General features: G+C 47.8%; 1 protein-coding gene across 1 annotated transcript in view; it reads right to left on the bottom strand.

The window, feature by feature from the left end:
• Nucleotides 1-1,682: 1,682 nt before the first annotated feature.
• PMFBP1 (polyamine modulated factor 1 binding protein 1) overlaps nucleotides 1,683-12,614 on the bottom strand; it is a 40,480-nt gene continuing 29,548 nt past the window's right edge. The window contains exons 10-20 of the mRNA XM_069549918.1: nucleotides 11,018-11,207; nucleotides 10,677-10,830; nucleotides 9,848-10,015; nucleotides 9,443-9,580; nucleotides 7,003-7,167; nucleotides 6,066-6,233; nucleotides 5,576-5,743; nucleotides 4,646-4,746; nucleotides 4,074-4,148; nucleotides 2,627-2,865; nucleotides 1,683-1,933 (exon numbers count right to left, since the gene is read on the bottom strand). Of these exons, the coding sequence (XP_069406019.1) occupies nucleotides 1,917-1,933; nucleotides 2,627-2,865; nucleotides 4,074-4,148; nucleotides 4,646-4,746; nucleotides 5,576-5,743; nucleotides 6,066-6,233; nucleotides 7,003-7,167; nucleotides 9,443-9,580; nucleotides 9,848-10,015; nucleotides 10,677-10,830; nucleotides 11,018-11,207 (1,583 nt within the window). The 3' untranslated portion in view covers nucleotides 1,683-1,916. The remainder of the gene's footprint in view (nucleotides 1,934-2,626; nucleotides 2,866-4,073; nucleotides 4,149-4,645; nucleotides 4,747-5,575; nucleotides 5,744-6,065; nucleotides 6,234-7,002; nucleotides 7,168-9,442; nucleotides 9,581-9,847; nucleotides 10,016-10,676; nucleotides 10,831-11,017; nucleotides 11,208-12,614) is intronic.

Here is a 12,614-nt window from a genome sequence, read left to right as displayed (position 1 = left end):
AGAAGTTTCTAACTTTATGATAGTATTATGTATTGATGGAAAATAGCATAAGATGTTGCTTATGGATTTTCATGTAAAAGGTGATCCCTACACTGGAATCACAAGTCTTTTCTTGTGTTAGGCAGCCTCAGCAGTGTGCGGAGGTGATGGTTTGTGTATCTGACCCTTTGGGTCACCGCCAGATGAGCCCATCACTCCTGCCTCACACTGCATTTCCAGTATTTGCCCTTCCTGGGTCGTAGCAGGGGCATCCTATATGACAGATTGCTGCTATCAGCAGAGCATTTTCTTGGCTTTAGTTTAGCTGGGGAGGAAGGCGAGATATTAAGAACTGCTGGACTCCCCTGGTGGCTCAGTGGTTAAGAACCTGCCTTGCCAGTGCAGGGGACACAGCTTCATTCTCTGCTCTGGGCAGATTCCACATGCCACAGGGCAACTGAGCCATCGCTCCAAGCAGAAGCGTAGCCTCTGCTTGCTGCAACTGGAGAAGGCCCGTGCCCAGCAATGGAGACCCAGCGCAGCCAGATAATAAAATTATAAAAACCTTCTAAGAATTGCTGCCAACTAGTGGGTTTCTTCCTTCATTTCTCCTCTCCCCTCACCCAGAAATGCAAGCTCTTCGGTTTCTTTCTCTTACTTTACGTTCGGCTATTATTATTTCTCTCAGTTTTCTATTTTTGATCCCTTGGTTGGGAAGATTCCCTGGAGAAAGGATAGGCTACCCACTCCAGTATTCTTGGGCTTCCCTGGTGGCTCAAGATGGTAAAGAATCTGCCTGCAATATGGGAGACCTGGGTTTGAGACATGGGTTGGAAAGATCCCCTGGAGAAGGGAATGGCAACTCACTCCAATATTCTGGCCTGGAGAATTCCATGGACAGAGAAGTCTGGTGGGCTATATACAGTCCATGGGGTCACAAGAGTCAGATATGACCGAGTGACTTTCACTTTCATATTAATATTTCTCTTAATTTTCTATAGACTAGAAATATAAATTCTAGACATGTACTCAGTTGAACAAAATCCAACCACAATAAAATAGGTTAGCTGTCCGTGGAGTTTGTTATAACTGGAATTTTACTTGTACTGAGTTGGCTGGGGAAGAAACAAAACTGTTAAAGGAGTATGGTGGGCAGCGAGAAAGTAGATGGCCATTTCTTCCTTCTCCATTTGAAAAGTGCATAATTCATTTCTTTCCCTGTCTTTTAGATCTCAGGATTACTTTTCTTTTTGAGGTTTCTAAGTATTTTTTTTTTCTTCTTAAATTCCAGAAATGAATAAAAAAGGAGCGAGTTATCTCTTGTTGGTTTAAAAACTAATCCAGACAATCCAGAAGCTTGCTTTGGGAATTACAGTCCCCCTACACACATAGCTCAGCTGGTAAAGAATCCACTTGCAATGCAGGAGACCCTGGTTCGATCCTTGGGTTGGGAAGATCCTCTGGAGAAGGGAACGGCTACCCACTCCAGTATTCTGGCCTGGTGAATTCCATGGATAGAAGGACCTGGCGGACTACAGTCCATGGGGGTCACAAAAAGTCGGATACAACTGAGTGACTTTCACTACATATGTGAAAGAGAGCTCTTGTTTTTTTAGAATGCAGAGAAAATGGGGATGAGCACATTGCTGGGGACTTGAGTGGGCACAAGTATCTGCAAGTCGCTGAGAGCTCACTGAGACGTCTGTGTTCATGTCTTTATTTTAGAATTTGGGCCTGGAGAGGGTATAGTATGGTTCACAAGGCTCACTCCGTGGCAGGAAGTGGACAAAACTCAATAAAACATTAGCATCTTGCAGAATAGCCTGGGACCTTGACATATTCCCATTAGAGCTGGTCCAAGTCAAGAGAGAGGGATGGGAACTCACTGTCCTCTGAAAAACATGCGTGGAAATGATGCTCAGGGCAAGGTGCTGATTCTAGCAAAATGAGGAACCTGAGGGAACAGGGAAGAAATGACAGTCTTAATTTGAGAAGAAATTAAGGAGGTGGTTCCTTAAGGACGAGTCCTGTGGTGGGGCAGCTCTGTGGCATGTGACTCCTTCCCTGGGAAGGGGGAACCATGATGTCTAGAGGTGGCAAAAAGAGATAGCGTGGGAGCTGGGTTGTGCAGGGGACACCAGGGCTTCTTGAGAGGTTTCCAGAACACATTACAGGAGAAAGATGCTTATTCTGTCTATCCCCCTCTTGTCTCTACACTTCCCAAAAGAGACTGGGTCTGGGGAAGGGATAGGTCTGAGATAGGAGGCACCTGGGTCATCATCAAAGTATCTTAGATCAGAAGGAGCCTTAATTCATTTGCCTCCTCCCTTTACAGAGGAGAAAACAGTGGTCTCTGGTTCAGAGTGTGTGCTGAGTCGCTTCAGTCGTGTCTGACTCTGTGCGACCATATGGACTGTAGCCCGCGGGGCTCCTCTGTCCATGGGATTCTCTGGGCAAGAATATTGCAGTGGGTTGCCATTTCTTTCTCCACTGGTCCAGAGTAACTAAGCAAAAGATCATTTCCCATCCACCTCTTTGAATTTCCAATCTAGTGATCTCTTGAAAAGTAATATCTTGCTTTTTTCGGGGGGTACTCACTAGACTAAGACAGCATCATGGGAAGTAGCAGAAGCCATGGTGGACATACCTGAGCAGTGGGGTATCCCGACAAACTTGGTGATGTCCATTCTTTGGCTCACATCCTGGGTTATCCCCCTCCAGCCCAAGGTACCATACACTTTCCCCCTGATTGTGGGTTCTGTTTTGCTTTGGCACAGGGCTTTGGCATATACCCTCGAGGGCGCAGCTTTCAGCTTCTTCTCCTCTATTTCATGCTTTAGCTTCTTGTTTTCCTTTTGCAGATGGACCATCACATTGTGGAGGTGGCTGGGGAAGGGGAGGGAAGGACAGGTGGGTGTCTGGTCTGCTTCGGCCCTGTGGACACCCAGTTCCTTCCAGAGCTAGGGCGCTCATGCTTTCTGTCGAAATGGAAGCCTATGTGCATTCCCTGGAAGAAGCCCAGGTCTGGGGTTGGGGTGGACCCAGAGCCAGCACTCCTGACCCACTGTGCCATGTCAGCTCTGGGCTGCCTTCTGGGGCTCATATAAAAATCCAGTTTGATAAATAATAGAAATTTGACTCAAAGGACGAGAAGAGCCAGAAGGACTCGGGCTGTGCGTCCTCAGTTTCTCATGGCCACGCCTAGGAAACATCTGCGCCCAGTTCTGATGCCAATGCCCAAGTTCTCTCGCCTCCCTCAGCTGAAAGGTTGAGAGAACAAGGGATCCTGGCTCTGTTGAGAGCTTGGGCACATTACTTGTCCCCACTTGATGGATGCAATGGCAGCTCCGTGTAGGTGAGGGGAAAGGTAACTGAGCATAACCCTGTGGCTCAATCAATGGCAACTGCTAATACTAACAGCCACATTTCTCCAAAACCAGTGTTGAGGGCAGTGGGTGACAGGGGCTTTGGGTTCAGGCCTCTCATGTTGGGATTCTGACTCTGCTGCTTACTGGTCATGAGACCACGGGTTAGGTATGTAGCCTGAATTCCTCCCTTTCTATATCCATAAATGTGGATTATAAGTGCACTGCACATTTGAGGTCTATAATGATTAAATAAATGAATACATGTAAAGCACTCAGAACAGTGCCTCATATATGGAAGCAACAAATATTAGTTGAGCTCTTGTTATGAAGATTAAAAGATGGTGCTCCTTTTATGCGGGGAGGGCTGCCCCCCTCATAGAGAAGTCCCTTCTTTATTCTGTGTCCCTCACTTGGAGAGCTCTCTTACCACAGCTTAGCCACTACCCTAACTAGTACACTCTGCTTTTCAGTTCCTGCTTCCTTCCAGCATTCTGACCTCTGAGAACTGTGGAAGCTGGCAGAGATGGACAAAGAGACTATTAAACCTCTTTTTAGTCGTTGGTGGGGGGACTGAGGCCCAGAGAGGTCAAGTGGTGAGTCAAGAGGTCACACAGACACAGATTCGGGACTCGAGGTCCTTCTGCACACATCCAGGAATCCCTGGTTCCTGGCTGACTCTTCTCCTTGGGGGCCAAGCTGCAGCCAGGGTGGCATGGGATGACTTACTCCTTTTCACCAGTCAGCTTGGCGATATATTTGACCTGTTCCCGGAGCTTGTTTCCTAGTTTCTCATTGGCGATCCTATAATAAAATTCACAGAAGAGAAAGAGTTTGCCAGACCCCTGTGAGCAAGAGCACAAGTTGGCTGAAAAGGACACTGGGTGTTCTTGGCAAAGCCTCTGCTGGGCCTAGACCCCCACTCCCTACTCGTTCCTCAGCCCCCAGAGTTAGAGCCTTCCTTGCAACTGGCAATGAAGAGGACTCGCTATACTTCAATGGAAAACCACTGTGGTCCCAAGAGCGTTCAAGGGATCCAGGCAATGAAAGGCAGTAAAGTCTGTTGCCAGGCTGGGAAGAGGAAGTATCCCTTCTGTCAAGGAACGGCTCCATTTCTGGGTGGATGGGCTTTCTGAACCTGCGTGACGGGTTGAGGGCCCTTCATCTTATTCCTAACCTTTGGGCTAGGCTGAGGCTGGCTCAGTCTCCCAGGAGGGCTGTGTGTGTGTGTGACACTGTTCTTTAGCACATGTGTGATTCCAGCCCTTCGAACCCTGCCTTACTGTTTTTTCCTCACTTACTTCTGCTCTTTTGCCCACTGCTCCATGTTGGACATAATCTGATCATTCTCTCGGTGCATCCTGCAGTTGTCTTTGGGAGCAGACCGCTGGGGCAGGCAGGGCTTTGGCACAAGAAGTAAATGAGATAGTAAGGGGAGGGAGTGCAGGCCTATTAGCTCCCCACTCCCAAATCAGGCCTCCTCTCTTCCTGGGAGAGGAGACTTGACTCTGCCGTCCAACCCCGGGGCCGGAGTTGGAACTAATGCAGCAGGACTTCTCCTCCAGCAGTGCACTGTCACAAAGGTGATTTCTCTAAGCAGATACCACTTACGCTAGAGACAGAGTAGGCTTGAACCTTTATAATAATGATTTTCAGGGTATCAAAGTGACTTATTCTAAAAAAGCAGTATATTAAACCTTTTAAAAAACAGATGGAAGAAAAAATATCGGGTAGGAAGAGAGTTCCCCCCACCCCTAATTTGAGCAAAGGCCTGTAGTCACCTCGAGACATGTGGCAGCCTCCTGCTACAGACTTCATTGCTCAGAGAGCTGGGCATGCCCACGGAGCTCTCAGCCGATTCTGAGCTGTCAGAAGGGGCTCGCTCTGGAAGGGGACGGACCAGTGATTACCTAAGTCAGGGGGCTGCTGGTGTGCCTGACAGGAGAAGGCACTCTCTCTCCTCTAGATTGGGACCTTTGCCCTGCTCAATATCTCTATCAATAAAGTCACGGGAAGATGGTCGGGTTGAGACAGCACGCTGTGGGCCTTGAACACCCAGACCCTGCTTTGGTACTGAATGGGGTAGATGTCCTTTCCTTGTTCCCAGGCACTCCCGCCCCCAGCCCCACCCAAGGGTGTCTGTCATCCCATCTGTGGTCCTGGGATGTTCTTGGGGGTGGACTATGGATGTTCTCGGGGGAGGAAGTGATCGGAAGTCGAGGGGCACCCACCTCCTTCTCGTCCGCCAGGAGGTTCTCTTTCAGGGCACACATTTCCTCCTGGAATGCCCTGAGCTGCTCCTCTTTAGCAGCTAGCATCTTGAGGTCGCACTGGTGCTGCTTCTGCCACTGCAGCACCTGGTTGCTCATATCCTCCAGCTTTTTGTCGAAGGCTTGCACCTGCTCGGGAGCACATGGTGAGGAGGGAGACCCTGGCCTGCCACCCAGATCCTGAGGACCCCCAACAAAGCGAGAGGGACCTTTCTCTGGGAGATTCGCTGGGAGTATTTTATTTCCGGCGGCCAGCAGAGGGCGACCCTGCTCTGATTCTTTGCCACCTTCCAGAAACCTGTGGCACCCAGCACAAGGGAGGGAGCCCAGCAAAAGGGAGCGAGCCCGTTAATCAAAGGGTAGCTCAGGGCAAAGTGTACAGCTCTGAGTGCAAGAAGTGACCTTGGGCCCCTGGACAGGACAGCAGCCCAAGCCTTCGGCTGCTCCTCACCTCTAGCTCACTCTGTTGCTGGAAGCCCTGGAGTTTTTTTAACTCTCCATTCAGCTTTTTCATCCTCTCTTCATAGGCAATGATTTCTTCTTCCAGCTGAAGTTTCCTTTCTTGGGCCTGTGTCAGGCTCCGGTGCAGATTCTTTGTCTCTGAGGTCGAATGATTGAGCTTTGATAAAGACAAAGATGTGGGGTGGGGGGTGGAGAGTGGCTGTCATTGTGCTTGGGCCCTCTCTGCTGAGACCTGAATGGGGAAGGGTTCTATGTCCCCCACCCTCTTCTCCCCAGAGTGGCAGAGACACCCGGTCACCTTGCTTAGTGTCCCAGAGAGGGGTGAGAGGTGACAACGGTCAGTCTTCTGCATCTCTGCTTTCGCTCTCCCATTTCCTCTCTTTCCAATTCTATAAACTGATCAGCCAGGGGTGATCAGCACAGGGGTAGGGCATGAATTTCCCTGAAAACCCAGGTATTGGGAAAACCTTGCTCTGGGTCACCCATGGGCACAAAGACTTGCTCAATTTGACCTCTATCCCCTTCTTCCCCAAAGCCTCACTGAGAAGAAGCAAGCCTTCTCTGGACAGACATCCCTACCGATGCAAGGGCTTGCAGATGGCCTTGGTGACAGCCGGTCATGCAGGAAATCGACTCCTGCACCTCATGCTTCTGGGGAAACTCTGATATTAAACAGCCCTGGAATGGGTGGCGCTGTTGGTAAAGACTCTGCCTGCCAATGCAGGAGACTTAGGAGACATGGGTTCGATCCCTGGGTGGGGATGATACCCTGGAGAAGGACATGGCAACCCACTCCAGTATTCTTGCCTAGAAAATCCCATGCACTGAGAAACGTGGCAGGCTACAGTTCATAGGGTCGCACAGAGTCAGACATGACTGAAGTGACTTAGCACACATCTCTTAGGAGATGAGAGGGTGTAGCCCACCTTCTCCAGGGCTTGTGTGAGGTCGTCCTGGCAGCAGGCTGACTTCCGGCTTAACTCCTCATAGATGTCCTTACTGATCATGGTCTGGAGGTACTGCTTCTCTTTCTCCCCAGCCTTGTCCAGCTGAATCTTCAGACTCGCTATGATCTCCTTCTGAGTGGTTATCTTTAGGGCGGGGGAACATCACTGTCAGGGTTCTTGGCCATAGAGGCATTCTCTGTGTTCACAGAAGATAAACAACCACAGGTCTCTCTCCTCTCTGCACCAGCTTGCCAAGCAGTCTGTGATAATGCTCACTTCCCCTCACTGTTGTAAGAGGAAAAGCTGCTTTCCAAAGTCTTTTGCACTCCTCTCCCCAAACTTCCTTGCTATTAATAGTTAGCACATCCTCCCACTACAAGGAATATTGGAAGCACTAGGCCCTGATGTGGCAAGCACATGAAAAGTCTTTTTCCCAGACTTCACAGCTTTGGTGCATGCCAACCAAGCACGTGTCCTACATTCGTAACTGGATGGTTTCTGTTGACAGCTAATTGTCTCATGGTTAGGGCTAGGATTAGGGTTGACCTGGAATTCAGTTCTGCGTTATGAATGTGATGCAGCATTTCAGCTGTGTGCATGATGCCTCAGTTCCTGACATAATCCACTGGACCTAATGCACCGTGAATGCAGGACTGTGTGTGCTTTCTTCATCACTCAGAGCTTAGGGCGTGGCGCACTAAATAGACGCTCACTAAATATACCAAATGACTTGTTTAAACTGAATGAAATACTGCATTGGGCAATACTAGGGATGAATTGAACATGTAGTTCTGGCAGTGTGTTTAAAACTGAAATATGGACTGCTGATGAAAGGAAATGCAGTTTAAGAACACAAAACTAAGCCTCTTTCTAAGGGTTGTTTCCAGTGATTCAAAAGGTCTATTATATATGTGGGGCGTGTGTTAAGAAAATGGACCGTGCTTACACACACCCAGCCCCCTCTGGATTTCCATCAAAGGAATTCTGAAATTAGTGCTGCAGACTGCATATTTACATAACTAACTTTCTTTTGGCAAATGTGATAACATGTGTACTAAGTCGCCTCAGTCATGTCTGACTCTTTGCGACCCCATGGACTATAGCCCACCAGGCTCCTCTGTCCATGGGATTCTCCAAGCAAGAACACTGGAGTGGGTTGCCGTTCCCTCCTCCAGGGGATCTTCCCGATCCAGGAGTTGAACTTGCATCTCTTATGTCTCCTGCATTGGCAGGCAGGTTCTTTACCACTTGCATCACTTGGGAAGCCCAAATGTGATAACAGGCCTAAATTAAATATTTAGGCAGTATGCCTTATATTGACAGCAGTTCCTTGGGGATTTGCGTGATTCAGACCTCAAGTCTGGATCACACTAGAGGAGAGACAAAACTCCAGAAACATCAGTGCCTCAGACCTCTGCTGTTTAAGATGCAGCCATTAGCCACATGAGACTATTGACATTTAAAGGAAACTAAAATTGGTGAATCTTAAGCTTACAAATTCAGTTCCTCAGTCCTACTAAGCCATATTTCAAGCACTCAATAGCCACATATGGCTAGTGCATGTAGTATCAAGTAACTCTAATATAGAACTTTTCCAGCATCGCAGAAAGTTCTACTGGGTAGTGCTATTCTTACACTTAAAATAGTCATAGTATTTTAAGGTGAATTTTTTTTTTTTTAAATCAAGGAATCAGAGTTGCTTGGTCTCTCATTTATAATTCAGGGGACCACCTAATAAAGATGCTGTATTTTTTTCTTGGCCGGAAAGGTGGAGTATTGCCATTCGTAAAGAGAAAAAAGAGGTTTGGTGAGACAGCCAGATGATCCAGGTTCAAATACTGCTCCATCCCATCACATACTAATTGAGTCAGTTTGAGCCTCAGCCTTTCTCTCCTCTGTAAACCAGCAGAGTGAAGCCATGTCAAGGACTTAAGTAGATGGCCAATCAGCGTGATAACTGAATGTGAACACAGTGCCTCACATACATTAGGAGCCAGTGACTCCTTTTTGTCTTTAATTCATGTAATGAAATAGAATCAAGTCCCCCTTCCACCACATTTTTTTGTGTTTTGGGACTATTTCTGGAAGTGTTCCCTAGCAAATTGCCCCCAAACAATGGGTTCCCCCAACTCTGGTCTAAAAGGCAACTCTGGAAGGCTTGATGCCAAAGCACAGATGATTTGGGGCTTCACCTGATATTAAGACCTTCCACAACTGGAAGAGATCCTTCTTAGCCAGCAGGTGGGTGATGGAGGCATACCCCACTTCAGGAGAGAAGTGAGGCCTCAGGCACCCCAGAATGCCCATGGACTGGGCAGTTAGTGGCATTTCTGTGATGCAGAAGAGCTGGGTGCCAACTTAAGGGTCAAGAGTCACAGAGCTTAAATATCTCACCCCCTTGGGGTTTCTGTGTACTCACCTTATTAGTCAGCTCCTCGTTGACTTGCTGGGTGCTGTTTTGTTGGCTGAGAGAGGTGTCCAGTTGTATAGTAAATTTCTTTACCTGTGACTTGAGGTTATCATTCTCCTCCTCCATCTTTCTCATATTCTCTATGGACTGCTCCCGGATTAAGGAATAACACCCAGAATGGAGGCGTTACTTCAGACACCCGAAGAAGCCCCTCCTCCTCTGCCCTCAGGCACAGCTCTGCCCTGTGCCTGGTGTATCTCAGGCCTTCTCTGTCCCCTTCACCATCTTTCTCACCTTCCCTCCCTTTTCTCCTGAGGTCTGAGTACCCTCAGCCTCTATATTCCGCTAGGCCATGCAGGGCTCGGGTCCAACCCTGGGATTCTTAACCCTGAGTCTTCCCAGATTTATCCTCACCATCTTTTCTTTCCTTTTTCCTTCTAGTCGGAATGTCTCGAACTCTTGCTCCACTAACTTCCGCTGCTCTTTGCTCTTTTTTAGTTGCTCCTTTTTATCCTCCAGCAATTTGGTTACCTCCTGAAGTTGTTCTTCTAGATTGCTTTTGGAGGAGGCGTGCTCCCTGTTCTGAGAAAACAAACGCTGGGCTGAAAATCAGTGTTAGACACCCTATTTGGCTGGGCAGGGACGGGTGGAAACCCAATCCAGAGATGACTGAAATAAATATGAGGACAACTCCTTGGTTATTTAGCATGTATAATAAAAAATTCCCTCAGGTTGAGCAACATTTTTTTGGTTCAATTAGATATACTTTCTATTTATAGATACAGGTCTCATTTATTTACCAAGTCTTTCCACATAAAAACCTCTTTGAATAAATTTTTAAAAAATCGTAGAAAAATACAAAAAGAATAGTTTTAAAAAATTTAAATTGACTGAGAAGGAGAGCTTTTGAGTCCTAGGAAAAGAAATACTATTGTCCTTTTGTTTTTAAGCTTAGCTGGAACTGGAGCTGACTGGCTGGCTTGGCAATTCTAACACAAATTCTGGACAAGTAGTTTGCAATGGATTGGTGGTAGCATCTTTCCAGATAAAGAACGATGCAATTTTTTTTGGCCTCACTGCTGGGTTTGTGGGATCGCAGCTTCCAACCAGGGATTAAACCCAGTCCCTCAGCAGTGAGAGAGGGGAGTCCCAACCATTGGACTTCTGGGAAATTCCCAAGAGCTGTGCAATTAGCTTTAAACAGAGCCAGTGCTTGAGCTGCCCACTTGCTTGCCTTCCTTACCTGGTGTTGAATGTGGTTTATATGATCTAGCTGTTCACTCAGTTTTACATCTTGCTCAGCCAGTGTCTTCTGAAGCTGCCTCTTTTCCTTCTCTGAAATGTCAAGCCTTCTCGTGACCTCAGAGAATTCTAACGTCAGCTCCTCTATCCGTTTCCTAAAGCACAATGGCAACAAACAAACAAACAAACAAACAGAGGTGGCTGGACTTCAGGGTCCGTGTCAGTGGACTGTTGGCTAGCTAGCTGCAACAGGGCTTGCTACCCCACTCCTGGGCAGCAGCCCACGGTGCCCAACTGGCTCACCGGGGACAGAGCCTCTGTCTGGAGGTGGACCTGCAATACCTGCTGGGTACAAGCTCCTCCTCAGCTGTCAAGGAATCCTTCTGCAACTTCTGAAGCTCCCTCTGGAGCTCCTGGATGGTCTCTGCCTTCTGCTTCTCCAGGCAAATACAGCTTTGCAGCTTCCTCTGGCAGTCCTCCAGGTTGTCATTTGCCATAAAGGCCTCTTCTTTGTAGTTGGCTGCTTGCTGAGCTGCAGAAGACAGGAGATGACCCCTGGGGCGTGTCCACGTGTGAGAGGAGTATGCGTGAAGATTGGACTCTCCGATTTCTGAGACCAGTTTAAAAAATCTGCTCCTTCATGTTGTGACCTACTTCAGTTTCCAATCTGTCCTCCTCTCTCTCTATTTCATTATCACTCCTGAAGAGCTTGGTTAAACTATCTGTCTTCAACCTACCCACCAGCCATGAACTTCTTGTTAAGTTAAACAAATTGGTAGAAATTGCTCAGTATCTGTTTTGTGACTCACCCTGTCACTGGGGACAAATCCTGACCTCATGGAGTCTAGCTGTACCTGGCTCACCTGATGTAGAGAACACAGTAATGTTAAACTCACACTGTGAACTCAGGAAGCAAGATCAGTGTGGGTAAGTAGAGCCCTGGCCTTAGAAGAAGGAACAGAAAGGTAATTATTGGTGGGGGGTAGAGGTGGACTATTAGAGGAAACACACAGTGAAGGGAAGCGGGGGCATGTCTGAAGAGCATGGGAAGATACCAGTTTAACTGGAAAGTGAGAAGGAATGGTGGGAGACAGTTAAGTGCATGGACTCGAGGCGGGTTTTGAAGAGTGTCAAAAGGCTGAGAGAAATATTTAGACATGATTTAGTGGGTTATTGAGCAGGGACCTGCCATAAAGGAAAGAATGTTTTAGGAAAAGTGGAATGTCTTAGAATGGAGGAAGATATCTCGTAATATTCTTTTAGCCCACGTCCTTGTCTACACTGGGTATGAAGGAAGTGAAGTGAAGTGAATTCGCTCAATTGTGTCCGACTCTTTGCGACCCCATGGACTGTAGCCTACTATGCGCCTCCGTCCATGGGATTTTCCAGGCAAGAGTACTGGAGTGGGTTGCCGTTTCCTTCTCCAGAGGATCTTCCTGACCCAGGGATCGAACCCAGGTCTCCCGCATTGTAGGCAGACGCTTTACCGTCGGCCACCAGGGAAGTCCATACTTCAGGGTGTGAAGGAAGAAGCACACAAATAATTTGTTTACTGGAGTTTCTCAACACCAAATACCTCCCCATTTCCTGTTGTTTCTCCTATCATTTCTACATTAAATATCACTCCTCTCTCCTTTTTTTTTTCTGGGCCTGGAATACTGGAAGAAAGATGGTGTCACTATGGAAATGATTATATACCCAGCAGAAGGGAGGAGGATTTTTTTTTTTTTTTAACAAGGGAGAGAGTAGGTTCAGCTTTGGGAATGTTGGGTTAGTTGGGAAGGTGGATGCAGCTAGTTTCTAAAGACAAGACTGAGTAGGTGCCATGTCAGGGCTGGGGCTCCAGGTGTTGGAGTTGCCTGCAGAGGAATGCGGCCACAAGGAGCAGAGGCGCTTACCAGCAGAGGGAGGGGAGAGACGGTGGAGGGTGGGCTCTTAG

This window comes from Ovis canadensis, chromosome 14 (genome assembly GCF_042477335.2).
Source record: "Ovis canadensis isolate MfBH-ARS-UI-01 breed Bighorn chromosome 14, ARS-UI_OviCan_v2, whole genome shotgun sequence".
In the NCBI taxonomy this organism is placed as follows: domain Eukaryota; kingdom Metazoa; phylum Chordata; class Mammalia; order Artiodactyla; family Bovidae; genus Ovis; species Ovis canadensis.
This window is presented reverse-complemented; position numbering and strand designations above follow the sequence as displayed.